The sequence below is a fragment of the Priapulus caudatus genome, unplaced genomic scaffold (genome assembly GCF_000485595.1).
Source record: "Priapulus caudatus unplaced genomic scaffold, Priapulus_caudatus-5.0.1 Scaffold1203, whole genome shotgun sequence".
NCBI lineage: Eukaryota > Metazoa > Priapulida > Priapulimorpha > Priapulimorphida > Priapulidae > Priapulus > Priapulus caudatus.
In genome coordinates, this window is record NW_014578264.1 from 56354 (window position 1) to 71846 (window position 15493).

Genomic DNA, 15493 nt, shown 5'->3' on the forward strand with positions numbered 1-15493 from the left:
CACACAGGCGGACATGCACACACGCATACGCGCGCGCGCACACGCACACACGCAGACACACAGACACGCGCACACAGGAGCACACAGGCGGACATGCACACACGCATACGCGCGCGCGCACACGCACACACGCAGACACACAGACACGCGCACACAGGAGCACACAGGCGGACATGCACACACGCATACGCGCGCGCGCACACGCACACACGCAGACACACAGACACGCGCACACAGGAGCACACAGGCGGACATGCACACACGCATACGCGCGCGCGCACACGCACACACGCAGACACACAGACACGCGCACACAGGAGCACACAGGCGGACATGCACACACGCATACGCGCGCGCGCACACGCACACACACACACACACACACACACACATGCGCGCGCACGTGTGGCGGGGGAGCAAGCATGACCAAGAGTGTCACACAGATCATGTCAACAGAAAATGGCATCGTTAATGCTGTTGATAGATGAGAACTAACTGAATATGTTACTATAGCCTGTTATGTATACTAGTAGCTATCTTGTTCAGGAGATCAGTGGGTGGCTAGAAATTACGGATGAAGCATTGGTAGGTAGTACAACCGCTACTGTCGTTATCAGGTGTTGGGTTTATATTTTTGTTGCAACAACAGAATGAATCGAACGCACGATGCGAATAAAAGTTAGACATAGTTGGCAGAAACTCTTCACCTGGCGAGTGTTCATCAGCAGAGGCTGTAGCTTGAGACTCGACGATGAGCTGACACGTGGAGCCAGTCTAACCTGCTGGTATTTCTGCTCCTCTAATCTCCGTCGCGTGGCGTCGCCACCGTACCTATACGTGCTCGGTCTCCACGGCAACTCGTGCGCTCTCTGTAGTACGATGTTCGCTTGCCCCGACCTTACGACGGGAAGAACGGATCTTTGCCCTACTTCTTGATACGGCGGATACGCAACATTAGGCCGGAAGTAGGCGCTTGACGGAGTGACGCCATACATGACGTAATCCGTGGCCATGTTTGTTTCTAGAGTTTCGTTCGACTAAAGGGTAAAAGAATGCCAGGGTATGTGCGGGTCACGGTGTGTGCTTATAAACGTACAATTAAGCGCCCGACGATGCGATCCAGACACGTGACTGTCTCGAAATCATATATGGAATTATACAGCGTCATATTTAGTTATGCTCACGTGGCACACAATTCTTCCCTCTCTAATCTGGATCGTGTGCCCACGTGTTACATGCGTAGATTTAGCATTATAATGGCGAGAACCCTCACTTTAACCCTAACTATAGCTCTCTGCCTTATTACTAATCTACCTTAATTCCCTACCCTCAACTCAACCCCACACAGAATTCCATATTTTCTTACCTTTCCTGACGCTATCGCTACATTCTAACCTATTCATTGCTACCTGTACTCTCATCCTAACCCCAAACCAAAATCGTAACCCTACCGGCTCAAACAACAACTCTATCGTAAGCCTAACCCGAGCTCTCTACCATAGCGTTAAGCGGGCAACCGGTGATCCATGGTTGTACCAATATATGATCAGAGCGCAGTATTTGCTGTACACGCCACGGCGTTTCACGAAGTAATCTCGTAATCGCGTATTGGTAATTCTTCCCAATCGAAATGACTAAGATGAAGACGAGGTCCAATGTAAACCGGACTCAGGGCACCAACAAATCTAGGCTTTGCGATAATATAAATCTTAGGCCTTCCCACGAAAATCCCGTGAACGGAAATTTTCTTTATTTGCATGAACGCAAAGACACATTTCATCGCAGATTCGCTCGCGTTCAAGCACGAACGTGTTCTAACGGCCAGTGCAACATCTTATCGCATTCAGGCAGAAACAATTAAAGTGACTTTTACACACGAGCTACACAGCGTCTTGTCTAATAGCGTTTATAGGCTGTGGCGTATAAGTCACGCACCAATGTGTGGCCTCATATATTAGCGAGCGCCACGATGGGGGCGTAGGCCTATGTCAATAAAATATCTCACGTCCCCTTATGAATAATTTACGACGATGATGCTAGCCCGATATATCACATAGCGCGTGAGTGCTTTCGAAATTCCGATCTATACTATTAGTATTGCGGTCCCATGATATAGTAAACGTTAGAATACGTCTACAAATATCACAGCTATTCGTTTACACGTGTAGTATTGCGGTCTCATAATATAGCACAAATATGTGGGGGAGCACAAAACAGGGGATACAAACGGGAGGTAGCCACCAGGTAGTCTGGCGAAAATTACATAGATAAAATTATAACTAATGTAAATATAAATTTATACCCCCTGTGAACACCATTGTGGTGGTACTATATAGTTCAATGCAATATACCGCTAAAAGGGCACCGTCATCTAAATCCCAAACAAGACGTAGAATGTGAGACTACTGTTCGTACAATCTGTATCTCAGACTGTAGATATCCTCACGCCTGCTGGCGTGGTTATTAGTGATGTGTTACCGCATAGCCAAATCTATTTGCATAGCATCTACTAGCCGACGAAATTTATAGCCAGCACTCGATCATGACTAAATCTAAGTTATATCTCGTCTGTTCGTCAACCGATATAATAAATCAACATTGTATTTGCAAATACATTTACAACCTAAGGAGAGCGGCTATGGGATATTTTGCTGGAATAGAAAGCACGCGAGTTTTTGCGTGCCTGCTAGCTTTCACGACGAAAAAGCAAACAAGCTATTATTTAACCCCTTCTAATAATAGTTATAATAGCCATTATAAAATTATTATTTAAGCCTCCACCTTCACAGTATGTAGAAGACCGGAGATATCGTAATTGTATCTGCAGAATCTTACTTACAGAAAGTACTTGTATCTGCAGAATCTTATCTTACTTACTTACTTATCTTAGGTATACAGTATAATTATATATTTTTTATATAAAAGACGAAAGTTCCGAGCATCAGCCTACCATTGACATATATATAATGTCTACAATAGCAATAGCATACGATGTCGGTATCAAATCAATATATATTTTCTCCAGCCCCAAACATGTTCCTTGCGACCCACACAAATGTACATTTACTTCATATATTACACCGCTGTTATATACACATAACTGTGACGTAAGTTTTACCGATATTGTGGTCTCACCGCTCACGAAATCGAGATACCTGTAATCGTTGAATGCCGCACCGTGTTCCCTACTTCTCATGTTTTGCCTCCACGCACATAAAGCCGACTCGTAGCCCTGTTTGACTGCAGACGCTAAAACAGCTCACTCACAAACTAGAAGCCTTGGTTGCTAGGCGACGCTAAACAGTAGTTGGGACGTAATGCTTGGCAACGTTACGCAGGCGCGCGAGCGGGCAAGCAGAAAAGAACGTCCATGAGCTTGGTAACTAAGGAGTTACCTGCACTTTAGACCATTACAATATTTATCCCGTAGACGTTATAATGTTCACACATGCGCCGGTAATGTCATTGGCAGTAAAGTTCAAGAACATGCGCCCGAAATGTTAATTAACTATATGAAGGAAAGTCGATTGTGCGAAGGTTGGGGAATTTCGTCTGCGTGCGTGCGGGTGGGCGTGCGTGCGTGTTGGCGTCCGTGTCTGTGTGTGTCTGTGCGTTATTGTGTACGTGTTCCTGCGTATGTGCCTGCATGCGTGTGTGCGTGTGCGCGCGTGTGGGCGTATGCGCGTGTGCGCGCGTGCGTGCGTGTGCTTCTGTGCATGTGAAACACGCAATAGCTCAGCAAATTATGTACGTTACAATATACGGTTATGCGGTTATGTTACACAGCTAGCTATAGTCTATGTAATTTGAATTCTTATCGAGTGGCAGACCTCCCAACCCTTCCGATTTTGGCGGAAAATTTCCGCTTTCTTATTCCATTTCCGCCACTAGGCCCTACGATTTTTCCCTTTATTTTCCCGCGAAACAGCAATTTCCGTGGATAGCCTTTATTTACAACATTAGCGCCCTACGGTAAAATTAGAAGTTTGGATATGGATCAGAAGTGCTCTACAAGCGTGTTTATTTCATACAGAGTGTATATTCTGCATACAGATTTTTCACCTCAAAAATGCTAATAACTCGGAGCTTCCGGGGGCTTCGCCCCCTGGACCCCACCCATTAGTTCTCGCGCTACGCCATCACAACATTTTACCCCCCCAACATTTTTTCTTGCCCTCAGCTTGCCCCCACTTTTACAATGCTGGTGCCGCCACTGACGACAACAACTTCGACTCTACTGATTGCGCTGCTTGCGGTTAGTCAAGTTTTTAGTCACCAGGGTGCGCTTCGTGACGTGTTCGCGACCGGTTAGCGATAGACGCCTTCTGAATTATGTTTTAGTTATTAGGTTAACCAGCCTAGTCAAATGCTGGTGAACAAGTTTCCGCAAATACCTTAATGAAGCGTTGGTCGCAGATGTAATTTTAATGTAGAATATTTGCGAGCGATATTTGCGTACGGCGACGTCTTAAAATTTCGCAGATAACGTACGTGAAATGAAAACGCGAAAGTTAATAAAACACACATAAATTCGAATATGAAAAATAAGATCTTGCAGTTTGCCGATCAGCACGGGCGATCGAGTTACCTCTTTAAACACGCGTTCAACCTCTTCCTCTTCCTTCTCCTCCTCCTCCTTCTCCTCCTCCTCCTCCTCCTCCTCCTCCTACTCCTCCTCTCCCTCCTCCTCTTTCTCATTCTCCTTCTCCTCTTTCTCATTCTCCTTCTCCTCGATCTCCTATACTTCTTCCCTCTTCTTCCAATGATTTTCAAAATAAGATACAAAAACTGTTACTGTTTATCACCGTAAATAGAATAACACACAAACCATCACATCGCCTTTCTACTACAGTGATGTTGCACGCGTTTCGGCCGTCCTACTTTTCGTCTTCCTTCGGGCGCCCAGGTCAGGCCAGTGGTCGTGCCTCTCCTTGCGTAAGATGTGGCCAATCTATGGCGTACTTTTAAAGTTTTGCTCCGGCAATTGTTCTGAAATACGACGAGTTTTTTTCGGTCGTGCAGTGTCATCTTCCACGTTTCGCAGCCGTATAAAAGAACAGATCGACCAATAACGTTTAGTAATGTAATTTTGGTTTTAGTGAATATTGTGCTAGTACTCCAAATTTTGCTGAATTTAACTCTGGCAATGTTGATCCAGTGTTTCATGTCCTCGTGCACCCCCTTCCTTTTGTGACTAGTGCTCCTTGGTATTTAAATTTGCTCACTTCTTTTATTTCTTGATTGTTGACTAGCATTGGTTGATTGTTCCTGCAGTTTAGTCACAAGGACTTTGTTTTATCCTTATTTATGATGAGGCCAGTTTTTTGGTACATTTCAATATCGGGGAAATATAGTTCCTGTGATGACCAGGTTGTTTCGTACGCAAAAATCCACCCGTTTTTCTCCCTTTGTTATCTCTTTCCACTTTAGCGTTAAGGTCTCCCATCACAATTTTGATATGCTTATGGCATGTTTCCACTTGAGCATGCAGTTGCTCGTAGAATCTGTCTTTATCTTCATCCATTGCGTCGTTTGTCGATGCGTAGTCTTGGGTGCTCGTCATTTTAAGGAATTTTAATGAAATCTTGCTGTTATTAGCCTTTCATTTATCGGTTCCCATTCAATCAATGCTTTGGTTGCTGTTTTGGAGATTCAAGATTCAAGATTCAAACTGTTCTATTTGTGCATAAATACAGAGTACATCGTTATAAAAGGAATAATTACATGTATAGAAGTACAATTTTAATCAGTTTAAGCACAGAAGTGGCGGAGGACACTTCTACCCCCAAGAGTAGATTAACTAAAGCAGCCGCTGAATAACATAATGGTAATGAAGAATTCACGCAGGATTGCACATAAGCAGCGATTGCGACCTTTATAAGTTTATCCGAAGCCGACCGGATTTTTTGGCCGAGCCTTGGATAAAAAGTTCGGCCAACTTCGTTAACATCGTTAGGCATTTTCTGTCTAAAAACACACAACAGTATATAATAGTCGATACAATATGCTCCAGGTAGAATTGTGGCCATTGATGTTGATATCGATTGTTGCCTACCCGAATTTGGTAAAATTGCTTCAATCTGGGTATAATTAAAAAGGGACACCCATAGCCGGTTGGTTTATTATGCAGTTGAGGCTATGATTACAAAACGATTTAACGAAATTTTTCAAGCATACGAGGTTCAGTAACTGGTGATGTCTCAGGAATATAATTTAATCATGCATTCTGAATTAATTGATTTCCCTGTGTTTGAGATGTACAAAATAATATCTAAAAGCTATATTCCTATTTATCACGATATGACGGATCTAATTGAGTTGCATGGGTAACATCAGGAGTAAATAATAAAACGTAATATAATACATACATACACTAGACATAATATATTGTATTTCATAATATTATTTCTGGTAACATCAATAAGGTATCACGTCTTCCATATTGGTATACCAAAATGACAACTTTGGTGCCAAAATTATGTATGCATTGCAATGTATTCAAATGTATTTCATAAAGTATATACTTAATATAATGTATTGCTTATATGCTTTATATTTTTGTGTATAAATATAAGAGTAAAATGTGCTTCGAAATGATAGATATTTAGTCAGTATAAAATGAATGAAACTGTCTTTCCAGATCGGTAAAATGCTTCATAGCAATGCTTCCTTATGTTGTGTTTGTCTAAATAGCCCCTATACCATCAGTAAAACTGTCATTTGGAAATAATTATGTCATTTTCTTTTATACTCATTTATTTATTTATTGCTTTAAATTAATTGAGATTTAATAATAATTTGAATGTCTTTATATATACACGGTTAATCATGCTACATAACTATACACATTGCTTGAACGTCTTCTGGCATATAAAGGTGTCTAGACATTTACGTTGCGCAACGTTACTCAAGCCTTTTCACAGCACAAGTGAAACTATACAATAAATTGAGGGTTATCACGCATTTTTTTAGAATATAATTATCAAAATTGAATCATGCGCCTACAAGAAAACTAGAATTTAATATTAATACGGAAATAGAAATATTATTCTTGAAACTAGAAACAAACCCTAGCTATATAATCTTAAAAATCTTGTTGAGATTATTGGAGAATTTTCGAAAAGTTGAAATCTTCCAAAAACAAAATAATTTTCTTGATTTCAGATATATTTTCTAAGTAAGAAAAGGCTTTATAATAGTGTACTGAGCAGACATGTACTCTTGACTGGTCTTAATATCGCCAATATTATTGTTTATTAGGGAGAATAGCCTATCAATAATCTCTCTCACCTTCGTCTCCATGTTCTTGATGCTGCTATTTAGTCGATGTTTCATCCTGGCCAGTAGAGATGGCACGTCTTCATCTTTCTCTGCTGTTAGTGAATCATCTTCAGATTCAAGACGCATAGAGGGCGAGTCTTTAGATCTCTTGCTGCGTGACATATTAAAAATTTGAGACGATGAATCAGCCGGTGATAAATCTGTAGTTACTGTAGATTGATATTTGATGAGTTGATCGATGAAGCCGGTGTTTACACTGACGGTTTCTGTAGATTTCGAGAGTAGTAGCGCTGTTCCCTGTCGATGTACTTCCTCTCCCCTCCCAGAGAAGAACACTGTTTCGCCTGTTTCAGGTCTGGCTTTACCGAAACCAGGCCTACTTACCTCACTTCGTTTTTCAGTGTCTAGCCCATACTTCCTCACTTCATTTGTCACTTGGGTTGTTTTACCGACCTGGAATAAGGTCCTAATGCTCCAGGTTCCTATCTTAAGTATAGTTTTTGGGTTGATGAGTGACGACCTCGTGCGCTGTCGGGCTTCCTCGCGGCGTTGACCCGACTGCTTCATTCTTCCGTGCGTCGGTTCTTCCTCCCCGTCTCTCAGCGAGATGAGGGGGTGGCGGTTTGGGCTCGAACAGTCGCGCCCTCCAACACGGTGTTTGATGGAATTCTTCTTTCTTCGGTTTCTGTAAGTTCTTGTTTTATAAGACTGGATTGTTGGTTCTGCGCTCAACCCCGAGACGGGATTGCTATTTTGCATACTCCTAGCTACTACTACTACTACCCATAGTCCTCCCCATTATTCGACGCTACATGATAGGAATGGATCCACGTTATCCTAGGAACAGGACTACGGTACATTCGGCTCCCCAATCGCGACAAGGTGGTATGCTCTGGGGTGATCAACTTGATTCGCTACTCGAAATTAAACGTATTTCCACATGATTTTCTCATAGCTATCAAGCACGTGTGCATACTTCGCTTGATGTTTTAGCGTTGGATTGTGTAAGAGCATCAATTTAACTGCATGAATTACTAATATCTATCGCGGGCAAGTGTTTTGTGTACCTTTTCCTCTAGTTAATGTTAGTATAATAAGTATCAAACAATTTATCATCTCGTATGTCGTTTAAGTGCGGTTAGTAATCAGTCATCCGACGTTTCTCATCGATTTATATGTAATATACGGCTCGAAAAATGCCAGGTAACATTCCGGATGACGATATTTCTTAATGAGAATTCCCTATACTGCTAGCAGAAATCAATCAAATAATTACGATAATTAAATGTTTGAAATACGACTAGTATTGCACAAGGGTGGACACATTTGCTTCCAGTACAACTACGATCAGTACGCTGTCCGATATCCATAGTGTGCACAGATTCATGTGAACGCTTTCGGTAGCCTTATTTGCCGAGAAAATCGTTATTTAAAACTATATAAGTAAGACATACTAATATAATAAGTAATTGTTAAATATAATTCGTTTCGTTGCACAGTGTGCGTGTTGTAATTTTCTCTCTCTCTCTAACAAGGCCTACTTTAATGTGACTGTGTGTTACCGGGGCGGCCTCCGGGACAGAAGATAGCCAGTGAGTCAGCCTAACAGGGGGAGGGTTTGTAGTTACAGAGCAGTTAGCGTGAATGTTTGTGGCGTCTGCTGGCACCAGCTATAACTATACCCCTGTTTATAATTTATTTATTTGCTCTAACTTTACGATAGAATTTACAACTTAATTAATTAAATCGAAATCCTAAACAAGCAATGCAAAACTGGATTCCTTATGACACCACTAATTAGCATCCAAGCATTTTCATGCCATAAAACCTTTAGTGTAATATCTCACAATTTAAGTATGTGAATGTATTCTTGTATCAGAAAGTAAAAGTTGACCATGTACTCCAAACGCTCCACTCCAAACACTACAGCGAGCATTTTTCTTTCAATGTTAGCATAATTGCTTTCCATTTCTGTCAAGCTTTTACTAGCATATGCAACTGGTCATCCGCCCTGCAGTAGTGTAGCTCCAACTCCCCGTTTGCTGGCATTTGTCTGTACAGTTACCGGCTTCGATGGGTCAAAATATGCTAGCACCTTTGATGAGCTAATGGCCATCTTCAACTGATTGAGTGCTGCCTGGTGTTTATGGCTTTAGATAAAATCCACATCCTTTTTCGTAAGGTCTCTGAGCGGTGCCGTGATCGTGGCTAACTGCGGCGTGTACCTTAATTCCCAGGTAGTTTGCTAAACCAAATATAGATTGTAGCTCGCTGGCAGATTGCGGCAATGGCATATCTGTTACAGCAGCTATCTTGTCAGGGTCTGGCTCTCGACCTTTGTCAGTAAGATAGTTGCCAAATAACTTAATCCTTTGCTTCTTTATCACACACTTACTTGGATTCAACTTTAGCCCTACTCCCGTGTTCGCTCTAGAACATTGACGAGGTTCGCATCGTGCTCGACATCGTTGGCACCAAATACCACTATGTCATCAGCAATGTCTACTACACCCGGTATGTTCTCAAAGGTCTAGTCAACTTTCTTTTGGAAAACGTCTTGGGCTGAGACAATACCGAATGGTAATTTTTTGAAACAATATCGCCCAAAAAGTGTGTTGAACGTTGTGAGCAATTTTGATTCGCCGCTGAGTTTTACATTTCAAATAACTCGACGGGGCATCTAAGATGCTAAACACCTTAGCGCCTGTAAGCTTCGGCAATACATCGTCCAAGGTTGGTGTGTAATGATGCTCTCTCTTGATCGCCTTGTTAAGTTGCCGCGGGTCAAGACAAATCCTCAAATCACCGTTCGGTTTCATGACACACACTAGACCATTCACCCAGTCTGTTGGTACGTCTACCACTTCGATAATGTCTAGGTCTAACATGCGCTGTAACTCCTGCTTAAGCGGTTGTTTCAACGATTCTGGAACACGTCGCGGTGGCTGTATGACTGGTTCTGCATCCGTAACCATAATTAACCAATCCCACTATTCAGAGGGCAGAGAAAGTCGGGCGGCCTCCGGGACAGAAGATTGCCAGTGAGTCCGCTTCACTAGGGGGTTGTATAGTTATACAGAGCAGTTAGAGTGTATGTTTGTGGCGTCTGCTGGCATCAACTATAACTACACCCCTGTTTAGATTTAATTTAATTGCTCTAACTTTACCATAGAATTTGCAACTTGATTAATTAAATCGGAATCCTAAACAAGCAATGCAGGACTGGATTCCTCATGACACCACTAATTATCATCCAAGCATTTTCATGCCATAAAATCTTTAGTGTGATATCTCACAATTTAAGTAGGTGAATGTATTATTTTATCAGAAAGTGAATGTTGGAATAGACGGATGTCGTAGACAGTGTAAAATAAATATATATTTCTCATACCTTTTGTGTATTTATCCCTTGTAGTCACACACATTCATATTTTACTCACGTACAAATTATTTGTAATGATTGCTTCGATAACTAGGCAAGAATAAAATGTCATCAAAAATCATTTATTCTTATAAAAAATTAAAATCACCTTCCACGGGCCTTGTAACGTTTTTATGCGGTGTTGAATGACCCGATGGATCACACCGTCAGCTGTTGAGAGAGATTCTACTATAATTTTAGGCATACATCTATACATATCGACCTATACTTGGTTCTTTTTCAGGTTGAATCTATCAACTGCACTATCAACCTCCAGCCAGAAACCTGTTTAGTCTGCTGCCCTATTGTTCTCATCTATGACAGCTAATACATCCCTGTCTAGCAGTGTTCGGAAGAATTCTGATTTATTAACTATTGGACGGACTGACTTAAAGTTGAGATACGGATTAGTGTGCGTCTTTACAACTTTTCACATGGGGGTTATTCCTACGATGGATGCATGAAGGTTTGTCGGTATTGCATTAATTGTTATACACACTAGAGACAGTGTGATCAATTATTGGTCTTATTGGATTGACGTATTTATGGATTTCTGGTTTCGGCACTGTGTGCAATCTCGCGTTTGTCATTAACAAGTCAATAGGAGAGCAACGAGAGTTTATGGCCTGCTGGACGTACACGAATAGTTTACATAAAAAATAGCAGGAATTCAAACGCAGTATAACGCGGCATAAAAACTGGATAATTTGGTTATTTGAAATGCAAAATTATTTGAAAGACCTTCGGACTGTCGTGGTTTGCCCCCACCTGCACTATGTACCTGTGACCAGAAACCTGTGCAGTCTACGATATAATACGCAACAGCAACAGCAGACGCATTAATACCAAAAGTGCGAAACTAGTTTTTTTACTGGTAGCATATTTATTGCGTAACATAATAACACCTGGTCTGAACGATTTGCAAATTAGTGAGTAAAAATAATTAATAATGCATCAAATATGAAACAATTCTTTATTAATGACGATACGTTCGTTCGTTGTAGACTGTGTTGTTTGATATCTTAAAGATATGATAAAATCGCCATCATGTCATAACATTCTGATTACACTCTTTCAGTGTAAAGCTAAACAAAATTAGTAAACTTCCTAAAATAACGCAGTACAAGTAATACAATTACAATCTACACCGGTCATGTAAGTGATGTCATAATAATCACACTATAGCGTTGACGTTATGTGACGTCATGTTGGCAACGCTCGTGAATCATTTTGAGATCCACACGATGCGCAAAGGTGAGCATCGTGCTTACGATTCGCTGACCATGGCGCTTCTTCAAGACATATAGCGGGGAGAACGTACGTCTCGACTGAATTCATGTGACCTTACTCACAGGGATCCAGATCTCCTGAGACATCTGTGGGCGTGGTGATGTTGTGGGCGTGGTTGGTGATGTTGTTAGTGTGGTTGGTGATGTTGTTGGTGTGGTTGGTGATGTTGTTGGTGTGGATGGAGATGTTGTCGGGGTGGTTGGTAATGTTGTTGGTGTTGAAGGTGTTGGCGTAGGTAGGGTGCCGTAACCATGTCTTACAAAAATCAGCATCGTATCGGCAGATGTGTACGTTATCTAAGAAGTACTAACTGTAGTGTTGGTAAACTTACATGTAGCTGAACATTTTTGCCCATCCGGACAATACAGGAACATAGGTCGTTTTGATGGGTGCCTCATTCCCCATTGACATGGGTCATCCTCCTGTGGGCTCATTCTGTCCAACACGACTATCCATGCACCCAGGGTCATTAAAGCAGCCGGTGTAGGAATCATGAATGAAGAACTGTCTCGGCATGTCAGAATCAGCGTCTCTGTAGAACATGGGTGATTAATAGCAGCAGTTCAGTAACCGCTTAAAACGCACATGAAGCAAAAGCATCTATACAGACGAAAATCCTTAAGAACTATCTCTCGTGAATTTATATAAAGTTTATGTTGTCATTCATATTTGCAGTGCTTTTCTTATTATATATAATGTTTGCGTAAAGCAGAAGTCAAAAAATGCCTACCATTCGATACTGCAGTACATGGTGGGCGGGGAAAGATCGGAGAATGACGAATCAATTATGTTGTCTTCTGAAAACCACTCTTCTCCATCCTGGCACAGACCACTGAAATTTACGAACATAGCGACTTCATCGTTCTTCGGGAATACCACTTTTACCTAAATTAGACAGTGGTCAAATTCCTCTTCTATTAGCGAATCCATGTATAATCGATGGTTACGTCACCAACAATTATTTTTATCTTGAAAGCACAACATTCATACCGTTCCTGCCACGCACCACAAGCTAGCTTCACGTTAGCTCGGTCACGTGAATATTTACAAAATAAGGTCGACTAAAACCGAAATTACGATTATAGTGATTTAGATGTAGGCCCTACTAGCTAACCTCCTCTATATATATGTCCAGTCGTTTGCCATGTGTGACTTGTAGTTGATACGGTAGTGAGAAGTGGGAATCATTGCCTCTGGTACATTTACGTTCAGTACGCTGTCCGACATCCACAGTGTGTACAGATTCATGGAAACGCCCGCAGTACCATTGAACACTAGTTTCCATTTAGGTCCAAAGTCTGACGTCAAGGACGATACAAAAGAAGATAGCGAGAAATCAATAAGTATTTAAGAAATCCTGTAATCCTTAAATTGTAACCCTGTATCAGAATAATACTATATCCTACAGCACCACAGTCCCACGCTGGTCTGTATCGTAATATCTGTGTATATATGTTATCTATAATTATACTACTATATTGTACTGGGGTTTTAGGTAAAGACTTCGGGTTCTCGTAGGTCGACAGCGTAGAAGGTGGCAGCGTTGTTTCGTCAGCAAATGGTAGAAAAGTTAGCAGCAGAAGCGTAGATAGCCAAGGTAGAGCCGTAGCCGCAGATTAGTTGTTTCACTTGACTTTATTAGTAACACATATAATAAAACATAATAAAACATATAACAAAATATATACATACGTACGGCAACTTAGGTGGGTGACCCACCTAGGTCCCGTCGTCTCCATTTTTCTACATTATGGTAGGTAACCCCTCCTGGGTAGGTAACGTCCGTAGCTCGGTTCCTCTCTCGGTTCTTATGTATTATAACTCGCTTCCTCGCTCGGTTATATCTCTCTGTCCGATTGTCTCTATTTATATCATTTCCAAAATGGCCCGGCGACATCTGGATCCAACCGGTTTAATAATTATTATCGGCCGGACCTTGCGGGCTAAGAGGCGCGTCCCGTGTCATTACAAAAACAACACGAACAACGAACAGGACAATTAGTCCCACTGCCTCGCCTGGCTATAAGCGCTACCGGTTAATTACAACGCACAATGTACCCGTACACACAATACAACAATCCTTCGTTTCCTCTCGAAAGAATTCGTGTCCCCACGTAAATACAGTTATACGTAAAAACATTAAAAGTTAAAAACGTTAGTCTAAGGCATGATGGTGAGGTAAATCCTTGGGGTAGAGAAGGGATGGAAAGTCCGGTTTTGAAACGGGCTGAGGGGAGCTGCAGCTGTCTAGTAAAAATGTGCGCACATTTTCGTATCACAGGAAGGGGCGACAGTATGTAACGGTAACTCAACACGAATCGGCATGGAAAGGCTAGGAAGGATGGCAATCAAGGTTAATTACCTCTTACCACTTAAAACACGTTATAGTCATCGGTTAATCAAAAGAAACAATATACAAACAAACAAACGACAAAACATAAAATACAGATAGGACCGGCTGTAAGCTATATCGTAAACACATATACATAGTCAACTCTTTGTTTATAAAAATTTTGAATTCGTGGTATCGACCCAATGGTATCGGCAGTAGCCGTGACTCAAAAATGACGCGACGCGTGACGAAATCGGACATACCCAATTCCCGGGCGGAGCTGTTTTAGCTCGTCACCTTTAATTAACGCTCTATGGTAAGTTTTGTGCCGTAGTATGCCTCTGTTGGCAGGGACGCTAATTTTAGCTTACCCTATTGGCCACGTTCGAGGTCATACTTGGAAGCGGCTGGGCGTCTCGCCCCTCTCATCGCATAGGCTTACTATATACTTTCGACGCTTGAGTCACTGTACGCCGTTACCATGAAATTCGAATACCACTCTAGCTACGAAAATTCGCGCGCTGCTCGGCACTTCGCGAGCTGTTTTACTGTTAATAAATTATTTCCGAATTTGTGGCTATGTATACAGTAAAATTACGATGTAGCTTACCATATCGTCGCCGTGTTAGACTACTTCTTCTGCTGCTCCTCGACTTTGCTCTGCGCGGGCTCTGGATCAAGGCTGTCGAGCTTGGAGGACATCACAACATGGCTGCATGCCTCTCCATTATCTTCCTCCCCCGCTCTTCTTCTCTCCCGATGCTCTTCTTCTCTCTCTTTTTTTTCATCATCTGGGGAATCAGCGTAGCGTACGTAGCGAATGCAGAATCTTCTTTTCCTTCTTCGTCTTCTTTTGGTTTCGGGGGATTAGCGTAGCGAATGCAGATCGTTGCATCCTCCACCAATTGTTGTACTCCTATTTAGCCTATTCTGGGGGGAATAGCTTGCTGGATAATGCCCGTTGCACGGCCACGGTCCTCAAAATCAATCTAGAATCGACAGCGGTGTGAGGCGACGAATGGTAGAGAGGTTAGCAGCAGCAGCGTAGATAGCAGAGGTAGAGCCGTAGTCGCAGATTAGTTCTTCACTTGGACTTTATTTCTTACTCAACATATACAAAATATATATAATACTACAGCCTAGGCAACCATGCCTATAGGCTCCGGCGC

The 15493-nt window shown here is 42.0% G+C and overlaps 1 protein-coding gene and 1 long non-coding RNA gene across 2 annotated transcripts in view; both read right to left on the reverse strand.

Moving 5' to 3' along the window:
* The window catches only part of LOC106815803 (tektin-3-like), a 9621-nt gene extending 6265 nt beyond the window's left edge, over positions 1-3356 (reverse strand). Inside the window, exons 1-2 of the mRNA XM_014820315.1 lie at positions 3156-3356; positions 708-897 (exon numbers count right to left, since the gene is read on the reverse strand). Of these exons, the coding sequence (XP_014675801.1) occupies positions 708-897; positions 3156-3196 (231 nt within the window). The 5' untranslated portion in view covers positions 3197-3356. The remainder of the gene's footprint in view (positions 1-707; positions 898-3155) is intronic.
* An 8788-nt stretch (positions 3357-12144) lies between these two features.
* Positions 12145-15228, reverse strand: LOC106815806. The gene is made up of 3 exons (XR_001394794.1): positions 13107-15228; positions 12723-12824; positions 12145-12524 (listed from the first exon to the last, which is right to left on the reverse strand). It is a non-coding gene; the product is annotated as an uncharacterized LOC106815806 (long non-coding RNA).
* Between the last annotated feature and the right edge of the window lie 265 nt (positions 15229-15493).